The sequence below is a fragment of the Natator depressus genome, chromosome 3, assembly GCF_965152275.1.
Source record: "Natator depressus isolate rNatDep1 chromosome 3, rNatDep2.hap1, whole genome shotgun sequence".
Taxonomy (NCBI): domain Eukaryota; kingdom Metazoa; phylum Chordata; order Testudines; family Cheloniidae; genus Natator; species Natator depressus.
The window spans coordinates 31,167,430-31,180,158 of NC_134236.1; the positions used below are offsets into that span (position 1 = coordinate 31,167,430).

A 12,729-nucleotide genomic window follows, 5' to 3' on the forward strand; every position below is an offset into this window, starting at 1 on the left:
CAACACATTCTGTGGCATTTAGTCTTGTGCATAGATTAACAAATACCCTTCTCCTGTCCCCAGGTGTCAGCCCTGCAGAGGGAGACCAATTGGCCTTGGGCTCAGTCTCTGACTTTGGTGGAAAAACAATTTTCTGGTGCTCCAAAAGTAATAAAACTCCACTCTTGGATTCTAGCCTTGGGTGTAGAGAGACCAATAGCTGATGAGCAACCTAAGAATGTAGAAGTCACCTGGTGGGAGGGTGAATAGGATGCATCTATCTTCAACTGCCAATTCCTTTCATTACGCATTGAGTGAGGAGCTGTGACTGGTGTCTAAGGCAGACATAAAACAAATATTGTATATTTAGATTATGGCCAATAGTTTACGTGAAGGAGGTTAATGTGTATTCAGTATGTGGTTTTGCATATTGTTTTCTTTTGGGGGGGGGCGGGAAATCGTATTGATCGAAATTCAAATATAAGTGGTTTCCTGTGTTTTTTCTCTTGTCCCTTATCACAAAGTACTGGGTTATGGTCCAGTGATATTGCTGACTAGCATAATCCTTTACCATAAGAGCTCCCTGCCTACACAATAGGGAAAGGCCTACCCCTAGTTGCAGAGTGTGTTAGGTCCATTTACCATACCTTCGGGTAGTCAGTGTCTCTGGGAGATCTGTATTACACAATTTCAGTGTTAAATCTCTGCAATCTTATGGAGTTCATGAAGACCACACTGGTCAAGATGTGTGTAAATGGGCTACCATTTAATTGTTGCCATTAAACATGTAGCGCATTGTCTATTGCATCTACTCGGCCTGCTGACAGGGTGCATGCTTCAATGCTAGCCCATATAAAAGGAGCAGATGTTTCTTTTGTCTCTACCAGCTGAAACCACCTCCTTTAGGAGACTAACTCTGGCTCCATCTCTGTAGCGGCCCTAACTAAGTTTACCTCTTTATTGCATCAGCAGCACATCTTGTGATATTTTAGGTTACTTTCAAAACCTTTCTGCGTGCTAGGATTTTAAGTTTGGCATGACAAGACTTGGCACCATTATCAGTACTAGATTTGATGCATGGAGAAAGCTGACTATTTAGAACAGCTGCATCATTTCCTCAATATGCAGATTACCTTTTGATATAGTGATTGGGAGGGTCTTCAGTGCACCTCTTATATGGTGGCAGAATGTGTCTTGGGGAGACTTGTCTTTTAAGACACCATTAATTTGTTTTACATTTCATTAATGAAGCAGGGACCAGGCCATAGAGTAACTGTGATGCTTTAAGAAAGCATACATGAATCAAACTAGCTTTAGTGCATGGTGGCAACATGAAGGAAATTTGGCAGATTTTTCCCCTATATTTTGACATAAGTTTCTTTCAACTTCGGCATCTCTTTTCAGTGCAGTTGGATGCAATTTACTGCATTAGAACAATTTCACGGGTGCCTAGACAAATGTTAGCACCTCAGTGAACATACATACATACACACTGCTTTGAGGAAATGGCTTGATAATTCTTCCATCTAAGATGCCTCTAAATTAGTTGCTTCACTGGTGGCCATATTGATACTACAAGAGAGATCTCCCATAGATCCTTTCACACATGTGGCCTGCTCAGGACAGAGCAAATCTGTGGATGTGTCATTGCCACAGTTATTCATTGTCTTGAGGTACTTCTGTTTTTCAGTGCTGACCAAGATAGTGGATGTATCCTGTAGTTTTCTCAGGAAATGTTTTTAGCCACCTGATAATTTGACACCCCCGGCCCAGTCAGTGGGACAGATTCTTGTCTCCATTCCCACTGCTTTGCACTCCACATGTGCTACATAGGATTTGGTTTCTGCCTGTAACTGGCCAGTGGAGAATTTCTCTAATGGCAGGAAAATTTCCTTTGGCATAAAGTCAGCTGTGCATGCCACACCAACCCCAAAACTGCTACTCTGATCCCCCAGTAGTGAGTGATCGCTTAGAATCATAAACTGGTGGAATGACTTAGGGCTGACCCTAGGCAGTTTTATCCCAATGCCTCTGATGAATAGATTTTTTCTCTGAGGGCCTCTGTGCCAATATTTCTTCTGCAACTGAGCAAAAGGATCTATGGAAGCTCTGGTTTATGTAATATAGCTTCCACTGTATTCAACAGTTCTGTGCACGATGTTGATAATTGGAATAGGAAAGGAATTAGTTCTCCAAGTAATCTTATGTGAGGACATTTCCTTAATGCCTTAAATTGTATATACTTTAGAGGTATTGCAGCATATGGGTAATTTTTTTTAAATCTACAGTTCCCATGAGCTAACCATCTAGAAAGTTGTAGCCTAGTAACAGGCTGTGTAAGAGGCTGATCCCTAAAATGTGCATACCTGTCTAGGAAGCACAAAGCTCATGTATTCAAGAGCGTAGTATACACCTACCTAATGATGTTTCAAGACATGTTTTGGCTGCTTTCCAGAGTGTCTTGTGCCTTGATTATTTTTCTGCTCCTACGACTAGTGCTTATTGTCTCAAGGAACTGTAATGCCGGCAGCTCCTCAGAATGAGGTGTTTGGTTGAGGTTTCCATGGTTACAGGGGAGGCAAGAGGCTGTGCACATTTTAAAGACTTTACTATGAGATCAATAGGAGCATAAGACATATTGTGACAGGGTCGGGCCAGATGGCTACGAGAGAGTGATAGAAGGCAGATATGTTAGCCCCAGGTTAAGTAGGTCCCTTTTCCCTGGGTAAGGTAACAGGGAAGGTTCCAGAACAATCAGGAAGTTTCTGAAAACAAGGCAGACAGGCTAATTAGAACACCTGCAGCCAATCAAGAAGCTGCTAGAATCCATTAAAGCAGGCTAATCAGGGCACTGGGTTTTAAAAAGGAGCTCACTTCAGTTTGTGGTGTGCATGTGAGGAGCTGGGAGCAAGAGGCACTAGGAGCTGAGAGTGAGAACGCGGACTGTTGGAGGACTGAGGAGTACAAGCATTATCAGACACCAGGAGGAAGGTCCTATGGTGAGGATAAAGAAGGTGTTGGGAGGAGGCCATGGGGAAGTAGCCCAGGGAGATGTAACTGTCACGCAGCTGTTACAGGAGCCACTGTAGACAGCTGCAATCCACAGGGCCTTGGGCTGGAACCTGGTGTAGAGGGTGGGCCCAGGTTCCCTCCATCCCCGCCAACTCCCTACTTGATACCGGAGGAGTTGAACTGGACTGTGGGTTCCACCAGAAGGGAAGGTCTCTGGCCTGTTCCCCGATCCACTAGGTGGATCAGCAGAGACTGCAGGGATTATTCTTCTTCCTTTCCCCATGCTGGCCAGTGATGAGGCTAACTGAGTGAACGGCAGATTTGAGCCACGAAAGTGGCCAAACTGAGGGCTGCCGTGAACCTCTGAGGCGAGAAAATCCACCGATAAGCGCAGGACCCACCATGGCAGAGGAGGAACTTTGTCACAATATGCTGTTATGCAAATCGATACATCCTTAAAATAAACGTTTAATTGCATAACTTAATTGGTCACTAGCTGAGCAATAGTTTTCTGGTTGATTTTACTAAATGGTCTGTCCTGGAATACACCAATCAAATCTCTAATCTTCTGATTCTGGTTTTACAAATTTAGGTTATTTACTATGTAAAAGAAAGCTGAATCCCTTTTGTAAAACCAAAAAGGGAGATACATGCATATATCTAAGATGCAATAAATTTCTTTCTGTGTGATTCAGGTATCTTACCTCTGATTACATATTCTACTCAAAATCTGTTTTATTCCTCAAAAGAAGCTTTAGGAGAATTCAGACATCTGTCCTTTGAATTTTGTTTCACTTCAATACTATATTGTCATAATGTCTGAACCCATCCCTTTAAGGACACTAAAAACCTTTAGTGGGTCCTTAAAGTGCCAGTTAGTCTGTCTTTTATGTCACAGGGATTATCAAATATTTCCACAGGGTTATGTGTCCAAACTCTGCCTATTTAGAGGTTTCCAGAACTACTCCAGATTTTGTGATATAAGTTCTCATTTAGACTGTCATACAAGTTTTAGACCATTTATTCAGTTTGAGCCTAAATGGATTGAGGAACTGATTGGGAACACAAATAGGAATAAATGGTCAATTTTCAACACTGAAGGACACTAAAGTGGATTGCCCGAAGGATTTGTAGTGAGACATGTTGTTTTAATACTTTACTGAACTGGAAAAGAGGGCGAACATTGAGGTAGTAAAATTTCAAATGACACATTTTAGGCTAGTCGAGACTATCCGAAGATCCTAACAAAGTTAGACAATTGGGCAAGACTGGCAGGTGAAATGAAATGTAGACAAATGTAAGGTAACATGCTAGAAGGAACAAGTGGAGTTACTTGTAAATATTAGTTGCAACAACTCAGGAAAACGTTTAGGGTGTAACTGTGAATAGCTCAATGAAAGCATTTCCTCAGCATTGGTTTAAAAAAAAAAAAAAAAGCAAACAAATACCAGCTTGCTTTAGGAATTAGGATAGAGAATAATACTGTAATGTTACCATACTATTATAGATAGATGAGGTGCTTGAATGCAGTTCTAGCTGTTCCATTTCAAGAAGAATATAGCAGAATTAGAAGGACATGTAAAATGATTACGGACATGGCAATATGGAGACAGTTTAGATAAGCGGTGACATAAGGGTATATAAAATAATGAAATCTATAGAGAAGGTCAGTTGGGTGTTCTTATTTACCTTGTACCTTCTACTATTCTTGTAGGAAAATAACAAGATGATGATTTATAAAGTTAAAAATCAAAACATTTTAAACAGATGAAAACATTTTTTGAACAGTGATTAATTAAGCTTTGAACTCACTGCAACAGGTACTATTGAAACAAAAAGCTCAATAGTATTAAAAAGGAGACATTTATGAATATTAAAATCTGCAATTAAACTTGTTAGAATAAAAATGTATAAGGGATTAAAAATATGTTTTTCCTCTACCCCTGTTCCACATGCCCTGATGGCTTTCACATATTGGTTTATTTTGTTGTTTCAGTGTGGGGCATGTGTGTTCTAAATGGGTGGGTGAAAATGACTCGTCAGTGATTGCTTGATTTCATTGTCACCATTTACATGTGTGAATTTGCAGTAAAAATATATTTCAATAGTTACATCTTATTTTTAGTCTGTTCTAGATCGGGATACCTTTTCAAAAAGCATTGTGAAGTTTGATCTGTGCAGTGCTAATTCAAGGATGTGGCTGCCACTAGTACAGATGATGGGTATATCTCTGTCATCTGTCAGTCATTTTCATTCCCTTTTCCTGCTAGCAGGCATTCTTGCTAGAGTAGATAGACTGTTCCAGTTGAATTTTGGGAAATTCCAAAGTTCTAAGACTAATTTCAGGAACCTCTCTCCAAGTGCTTTGTTGCAGTAGATAGTCTCAATCAGTTAACATTGGAATCCATCTGACTAGATGCCAGCTTCCTGGGGTTGTCTGTCCTTAACCAGTGAGACTTTTGGGAGGGAGGACCATTTCAGCTAACTTCCATCTTGTCTCCATTCTTTTTAAGAGCTCTGGAATATTTGGATGTTGTGTACTCAAGGAGCAGTTTCAAAAGAAATCTCTCTCAGTGCCAACCTCCCAGTTGAATCTCAAGCTTGGTGCATGTCTCATTAAAGGCAGTGTCTCTCTTGAGTAAGGTCAGGTCACTGCTGTGCCGACCCATTGTTTATAAAGGTGGCAGCATATCAGTGAAGAACAAATTACTCTTGCCTATTAGTTTCTTTCGTATAGTGACTCCAGTATAGACACCCTCTAAAATACCCTGTTTGATTAATGGACTCTGGCAGAATGGCTAGAAGTAAGTAGAGCTATAAAGTTTTTTCTTTTGGCTTTGGAAGTTCTCAACTAGTTACAGACTTCCTGACTGCCTAGAGATTGCAGACATAGAAATCTGGATTGGTTACCACCTGATGTAGTGGACTTGCCATGTCACAGAAAACAATTAGCAGGTAAGAAATTAGTTTTACTTTGTTTTTTATAATTATTTAAAAACACAATTTTTTCCCTCCTTCTTAACCAACAGGTTCGCCATAAAACGTCACAGAAGGTTTATGCAATGAAGCTTCTTAGTAAATTTGAAATGATAAAAAGATCGGATTCAGCCTTTTTCTGGGAAGAAAGAGATATCATGGCCTTTGCCAACAGTCCCTGGGTGGTTCAAGTAAGGAGTGTTTTTCTCTAGTTTTTAAATTTAAGTTAAATGTATTTAATTTTTGGGTCAGTTTTGAATATGCATTTAAATTCAAATAATGGGTTAGATTCAGATCTCAATTTAGAAGTCACACCAGTGTAACTGAATTGTGAATCAGGATCAGTGATTTTGTTTTAGTTTATATTTGTCCATATTGATAGGCTAACTTTTAGCTTGATCACTTCAGCTGCAGTATAAAATGAAATGGAATTTACAAAATAGCCTCAAATGAGTACTCTACTTGAAATTATAATAATTTTTGTGTGAAGGGAAAATTGTGAGTCAGATTACAATTACAGTACAAAAATATGTGAGTGAACTGAAATTTTTTCTACTAATCTATTCTGCCAGATTAATTTTATTAGTGTTTGTAATATGGCTCAATCATGAGGTCACAAACAATTCATTGTGTTATTGTGGAGGAGGAAAGTGGATTTAAGTATAAAGTATCTATTTATGCACCCATGTACCTCAATAATCTGTAACAATGAAAACCTAAATGCAGGAAAAAATTCTTGGTACTTGTAATTTAAGATTAAATAGTTATAATTTGAAACATTTTCAAGTGTGTAGATGTGATTCTCTGTATGTAAAAGGTAAATACCGCCATCTCATTTTAATACTGGCCACTGACCAATTACATAGTAATGGCCTGGCCTTACTTGGGCTGTTTTCAAATGGATGGGATCTAGAGGTGAAAGTCCTGGAGTGCATTCAATGAAACCCTCTAAAATAATTTGCAAAGAAATAAACTTACTTTCAATAGACCAGTAACCTAAAATATTAATTGTAATATATACCAAGCTATATTTAATTATTAGTAAAGTTAATCACTTCATGCATCTCCACTTCATAGACACATTAACCTGCATTTATCATTTCTACTTTTGCTTGGTGGTGTTAGAGGAAAACAGCAGTAATGAGTTCCAAATAATAATTATGTAAATATTTGGGAGCTATAACATAATACAGAAATGAAATTACAAAGCAATTTTAGAGACATCAGCCTCTGTTTAGCTATTTCCAGTACTCTGAATTGTACTTGTATCTCAGAGGGAGCTGACATTTCAATGATGCCCGTTTCATGCTGAGAAACAGAATGAGATGCACTTAATAAATGGAATAAATAAGAAATTAGTAGTTTTTTAAGATTGTGAGATAAGGCAGTTTTAATGTTTAGAATATGTTAGATTACTGTTAAATTAACCAAAGTCTTTATTCGAAACTTTAAAAAAAAATTGAACTTGCCTTACAACAATCTTGAAAATCTCTGATTATCTAAGAACAGAGTTTCATGAAACCAGAGTAGAAAGAAGGTTGCTTTTTCAAATATCCCTCGAGTAATTTTCCTTCTTTTCTGCTTTAGCTCTTTTGTGCCTTTCAAGATGACCGATACTTGTACATGGTAATGGAATACATGCCGGGTGGAGATCTTGTAAACCTTATGAGCAATTATGATGTGCCTGAAAAATGGGCCAAGTTTTACACAGCTGAAGTTGTCCTTGCTCTGGATGCAATTCACTCCATGGGCTTGATACACAGGGACGTGAAGCCTGACAATATGCTTTTGGATAAACATGGGCATCTAAAGTTGGCAGATTTTGGCACCTGTATGAAAATGGATGAAGTAAGTATGCAATTAAATATTTTATCTACCACAAAGATAGGGAATGTTCAGGTTTTATTTTATTGTAAATTACTCAGGGATGTAAGGAATGTTCAGCTAATTGAGCTTCTTGATTGGCAGAATATTCCTTGCTGTCTAATTTTAAGTAGAGGAAGGGACATTCTGTATTTTGTAACATTGGTCCATAATAAACTATTCTGGCATGGCGACAAAGGAAAGAGACCTACTTTTTGTTATTTCTGGGAGCGTATATGTTTATGAATTTCTGTGTGTTCATTCTTTAGCCAAATGTTTGAACAGCTCATGAGACAACTCCTAATTTCAACATTAGTAATCTTGGAGCAGTTTATAAACTAACACTTTGGTATAAATGAAATTGTTACTGAAGAGGCAATAATTTACATAGTCCCATATAGTCATTACTATATATAATTGCTCCGACAGCACCCCCTAGTGGTTTTCAACTTAAAAATTTAGATTAAAGTAACGTGACTAATGAAGTGTGATGCACTGATTGGGACTGCTTATTGCTAGTATTCAAAATATTCTGTTTTTTCATTGCCCACATATTTAAAGAACATGGTCCATTAGGCAATACATTTTATGTGCTAGTTTCAAGATAAACTCATATGGCTTTAAAAAAAGCCTTATTTGGACTACTAACAACATTTTAAAGCAGACTTTTAAATCTTCTGTATTTTTCAGTTTACACTTTGTTCTTAAGTGAGGAGTAAAAAGTAAACAGTGAAATTACTCTGTAATTAGACATATTCCCCCCACCCCCTTGTGTTTTACTCTGCAAAGGCACCGTAAGTTGTCATGAACTTTGTGTGAATGTGCAAGTGTTACATTCATTACCTTTAGTTTTAAAATGTTTCTCTGATATTTTAATATTGGTGTTCCTTTGTTTTATCAGCTTTGACTTAACAAGAATATATTTTGGCCTGAAGGATATTACTTTAGTGCTTTCTTCTGCTATGTTGTGCTAGAATTTGTGTATATTACTTATACAAAATATGTTCTTGTTCCCTTTGCAACCTATTTCACTTCTTCTTTTCTCCAGTATTTTTTTGTAATATATTTTTGAGTACTACCCTTTTATAGTAATTGCAAATGTACTCTGAAATACTGATGTCTTTTTTCCTCATATGGTATTTTATAAGCTTATTGAGAAATGTAATAGCCTTCATTTCTAGCATCATTTAGTTCATTTTGTTAATGCTACAGTGATTCTATTCCACAGGTAGATGGATTGTTTATCTTAATTTGATTATTCGGGAGACAAGATGGCTGAGGTAATACCTTTTATTGGACCAACTTCTGTTAGGTGAGTGAGGTAATATCTTTTAGTGGATCAACTGCTGAAGTTGGTCCAATAAAAGATATTACCTCAGCGATCTTATCTCTCTAATATCCTGGGACCAGCATGGCTTACGTACAGTTAATTTGATTGTGTAAGGCTGCTGACTGGCAGAGTTAATTTATTTTTATATTAGATAGATATGTTGCCAGGTTGTTACTGTAAGTCTAATTATTTTCAGGGTCCTTTTGAATATGTGTTCTTTGAAATGTTAAATCCAAATAAATAAATATAATGTGAACCTTGTAGCTGTAAGAGTCCGATTGGACCACCCTATCTGTATTGATATTATTAGGCTACATATTAGGTGGCTTATGCCTTCAGACTTTGCTTCTTTCATTGTACAAATTCTATAAGGCTTTCCAGGTTCTCATTCTCTGAACACATTCTCTGATCCTTTCCCTGTATAGATATTCAGAACCCTGACTGACACTTTGCTTGCAGTAAGCCAAATTTGTTTAGTCGTCTGAGACTAAACTTAATGTGATAATGGACCTTGTTTTACTTGTAATTGAAATAAGGTAAAAATAGTATTTGATCCGCTTAATATGAACCCTTAACTTGTTTTTCTTCTTTAAGTACTTGCTCATATCTATACCATGTTAGGTGCGTGCGCATGGCATGGACTGTTGCTGGAGATTTTTCCCTCAGAGGTATCCATCAGGTTGACTCTAGCACCCTCTATGTGGCGGTATAAAGTGCGCCACTGGCCCCACACCCAATCAATTCCTTCTTACCGCCCCTGACGGTTGCTGGAATAACTCCTCTTGCTTCAGCCACTGGTCTCCGGACCTTCGGCCCCAGACATCGGAAGTAAGGAGTACCACTGCCCTTGGTCACCTCGGGAGGACTCGTCATCTGAATTTATGTGAAGCCCTATACCCAGTGCAAGAGTTGCCACTGGTACTGTCCTATGTGCTGCTGGACCTCAGTGCAGGTCCCCCCACGAGTACCTGGTCAGGTGGACAATGGTCTATTCAGTGGCCATTCAGGAACCCATGGGCGTTTCCCTCAGTACCGTGTCCATTTTCTCACCTGTCATACTCGTTTGCTTCCGAGGGGCAGGATCCCCCTTCACTCTGCTCGGTACTGGACACCGACTCCCAGTGCTGATGCACACAACGTGGGCCACATGGAGGTAATTAAAGCTGAAGATGAGAAAACAGCCCTCACCTTCCAGTAGAGGCCTCTTCTTCCTCCTCCGCAGACCAGGACATCTCGGGACCGAGTGGCTCACTGCCACAAGGTGACTTTAGAGCCCATCAGGAGTTTCTGAAGCGGGTAGCAGTTAACCTGGAGCTAGAGATTGAGGAGCTCTAGGAATTGTCTCTCACCCTCATTGACATTCTAGATGCAGCAGCACCATTTAAGGTGGCTCTGTTACCTGGGGTTCTTTCAACCAAAAGCTCTTGGTAACTTTTACTCTGTGCGAGGTGGTGTCAGGAAATAAATCAGGGGAGACACGGCCATCCGACCGATAGATGGCTGGCACAAACAGGACAACACAAGAGTGCTTTCACTTAAAGCTAAACTTTACTTAGTCTCAAGCACTTACGCATGTCCGCAGCAGGTTAGTAAAACACCCCCAACCCTCGATAATTACTGAAGCTGAGTGTGGCTCTCGAGTGGCACAGCTGCAGCCTGTCTGCCAGTGGAGAACATAAGCTGCATCCAGAAGGAGAGTCCAGTCCCGAGGAGTCTCACTACCTCAAACTTTTCCCCCTTATTTATACATTAGTGAAACAATGACATGTCGCTTGTTAAGCAAGCAGTTTCAACGGTCAAGCAAGAGGTTTCCTTCTAATTATTGATTAACCAGGTGTGAGTTTTCCCCAGAGTTTGCAGTCTTGAGGCTCTAACAGACACATTCCTGAGGGCACACCCGGCTCTTCTAAAATGCATGTATCAGCAACTTCAACACAGTTCTTATCAGGAAGGACGCGGGGTCAAGCTGTCCTGTTTGTGGCACCCAAAACCCCCTCCCCTCCTGTCTTGGTTAAGGTGAGGCTGCTGCGTGGCCAATTTGCAGTCTGCTGACTTGGCTGCCTTTAATTTTAAGCAACAGTGGTATCAGGCACTTTACTGGTTTGCAGAAATCTCCCCGTACAGCCCTACCCATTAACAAGGTGGTAATGGGTCCGGTCAGAGCCCTGTGGCAGACCCAGTCTTCTCTCCCTCCCACTTTGAAGAGGGCAGAGAAGAAATATTGTGTGTCAGCCAATGGGTATGAGTAGCTATACTCTCAGCCCCCCTCCTGGGTTCCTAGTTGTATGGGTGGCCAATGAGAGGAGTAGACAGAGCCAAGCAAGTGCTACCCACAAACAGAAGGATGCAAGGAAACTCAATCTGTTTGGGAAGAAAGTTTATTCAACAGGTGGTCTACAACTAATCTCAAACCAGCAAACCCTGCTGGGGAGATACGATTACAACTTGTAGGACTCCTTATCCAATTTTAAGGTCTCCGTGCCTGAGGACTTCAAGGCAGGAATTCTGTGCCCAATTAGTGGAGGGGAAAGAATGTTGTCAGAGCCTCACTCCAGGCGACACTGAATGCTGCTGACATGGCAGCCAGGACGATGGCCTCTGCAGTGTCCATGAGGCGATATTCTTGGCTACAGTCCTCATGGCTACCTCAGGAGGTCCACCAATCGATCCAGGACCTCCCTTTCAAAGGCTCCTCATTATTTCAGAGCAAACGGACACAAAACTCTGTGGCCTGAAGGACTCAAGGGCTACCTTCAGATCCCTGGGCCTTTGTGCTTCATCCACTTCAAGGAGGCACTTCAGGCCTCAACAACCAGCCCACTTCTCGGCTCCGCCACTGAGACAGGATCTGTACAAGAGAAAGGGCAGAGGTTACAAACGCCATCAGTTGCTCCCATCCACCTCAACCTCACTGCCGGGGTCGCATAGCTACTCTGGTGGACCCAAGCAGGCTTTTTGAAGGTGTGCCCAAGGGTACTATACCAGTTTCCACCTCGGATCCTTGAACCTCCTTTGTTTTTGGACTGACTCCCACTTAAGTTCGGCATCGTCCCACATTACGTCGGGCCACTGGGTGCTAAGTACAGTGGTGGGTGGTTATATCCTGCAGTTTTCAGCCACTCCTCTCTCCCACCCCTCGTCCCCGTCCCTCTTCAGTGACCCTTCTCAGAAGCAACTCCTAGTCCAGGAGCTGCAGATCCTCTTACCGGTGGGGGCTGTGGAAGAGGTACCTCGAAAATTGAGAGGGAAAAAGTTTTACTGCCGATATTTCCTAATTCCAAAGGCCCAGATTGGCTTTTGCCCCATCCTGGACCTGCATCACCTCAATAATTGTCTCAAGTGTCATAAATATAAAGGGAAGGGTAAACACCTTTAAATCCCTCCTGGCCAGAGGAAAAATCCTTTCACCTGTAAAGGGTTAAGAAGCTAGGATAACCTTGCTGGCACCTGACCAAAATGACCAATGAGGAGATAAGATACTTTCAAAGTTGGGGTGGGGGGGAAACAAAGGGTTCTCTCTGACTGTGTGTTGTTTTTTGCCAGGAACAGACAAGGAATGGAGTCTTAGA

At 40.6% G+C, this 12,729-nt stretch overlaps 1 protein-coding gene across 1 annotated transcript in view; it reads left to right on the plus strand.

Moving 5' to 3' along the window:
- The window catches only part of ROCK2 (Rho associated coiled-coil containing protein kinase 2), a 167,037-nt gene that overhangs the window by 78,529 nt on the left and 75,779 nt on the right, over window positions 1-12,729 (plus strand). Inside the window, exons 4-5 of the mRNA XM_074947657.1 lie at window positions 6,021-6,158; window positions 7,555-7,815. Of these exons, the coding sequence (XP_074803758.1) occupies window positions 6,021-6,158; window positions 7,555-7,815 (399 nt within the window). The remainder of the gene's footprint in view (window positions 1-6,020; window positions 6,159-7,554; window positions 7,816-12,729) is intronic.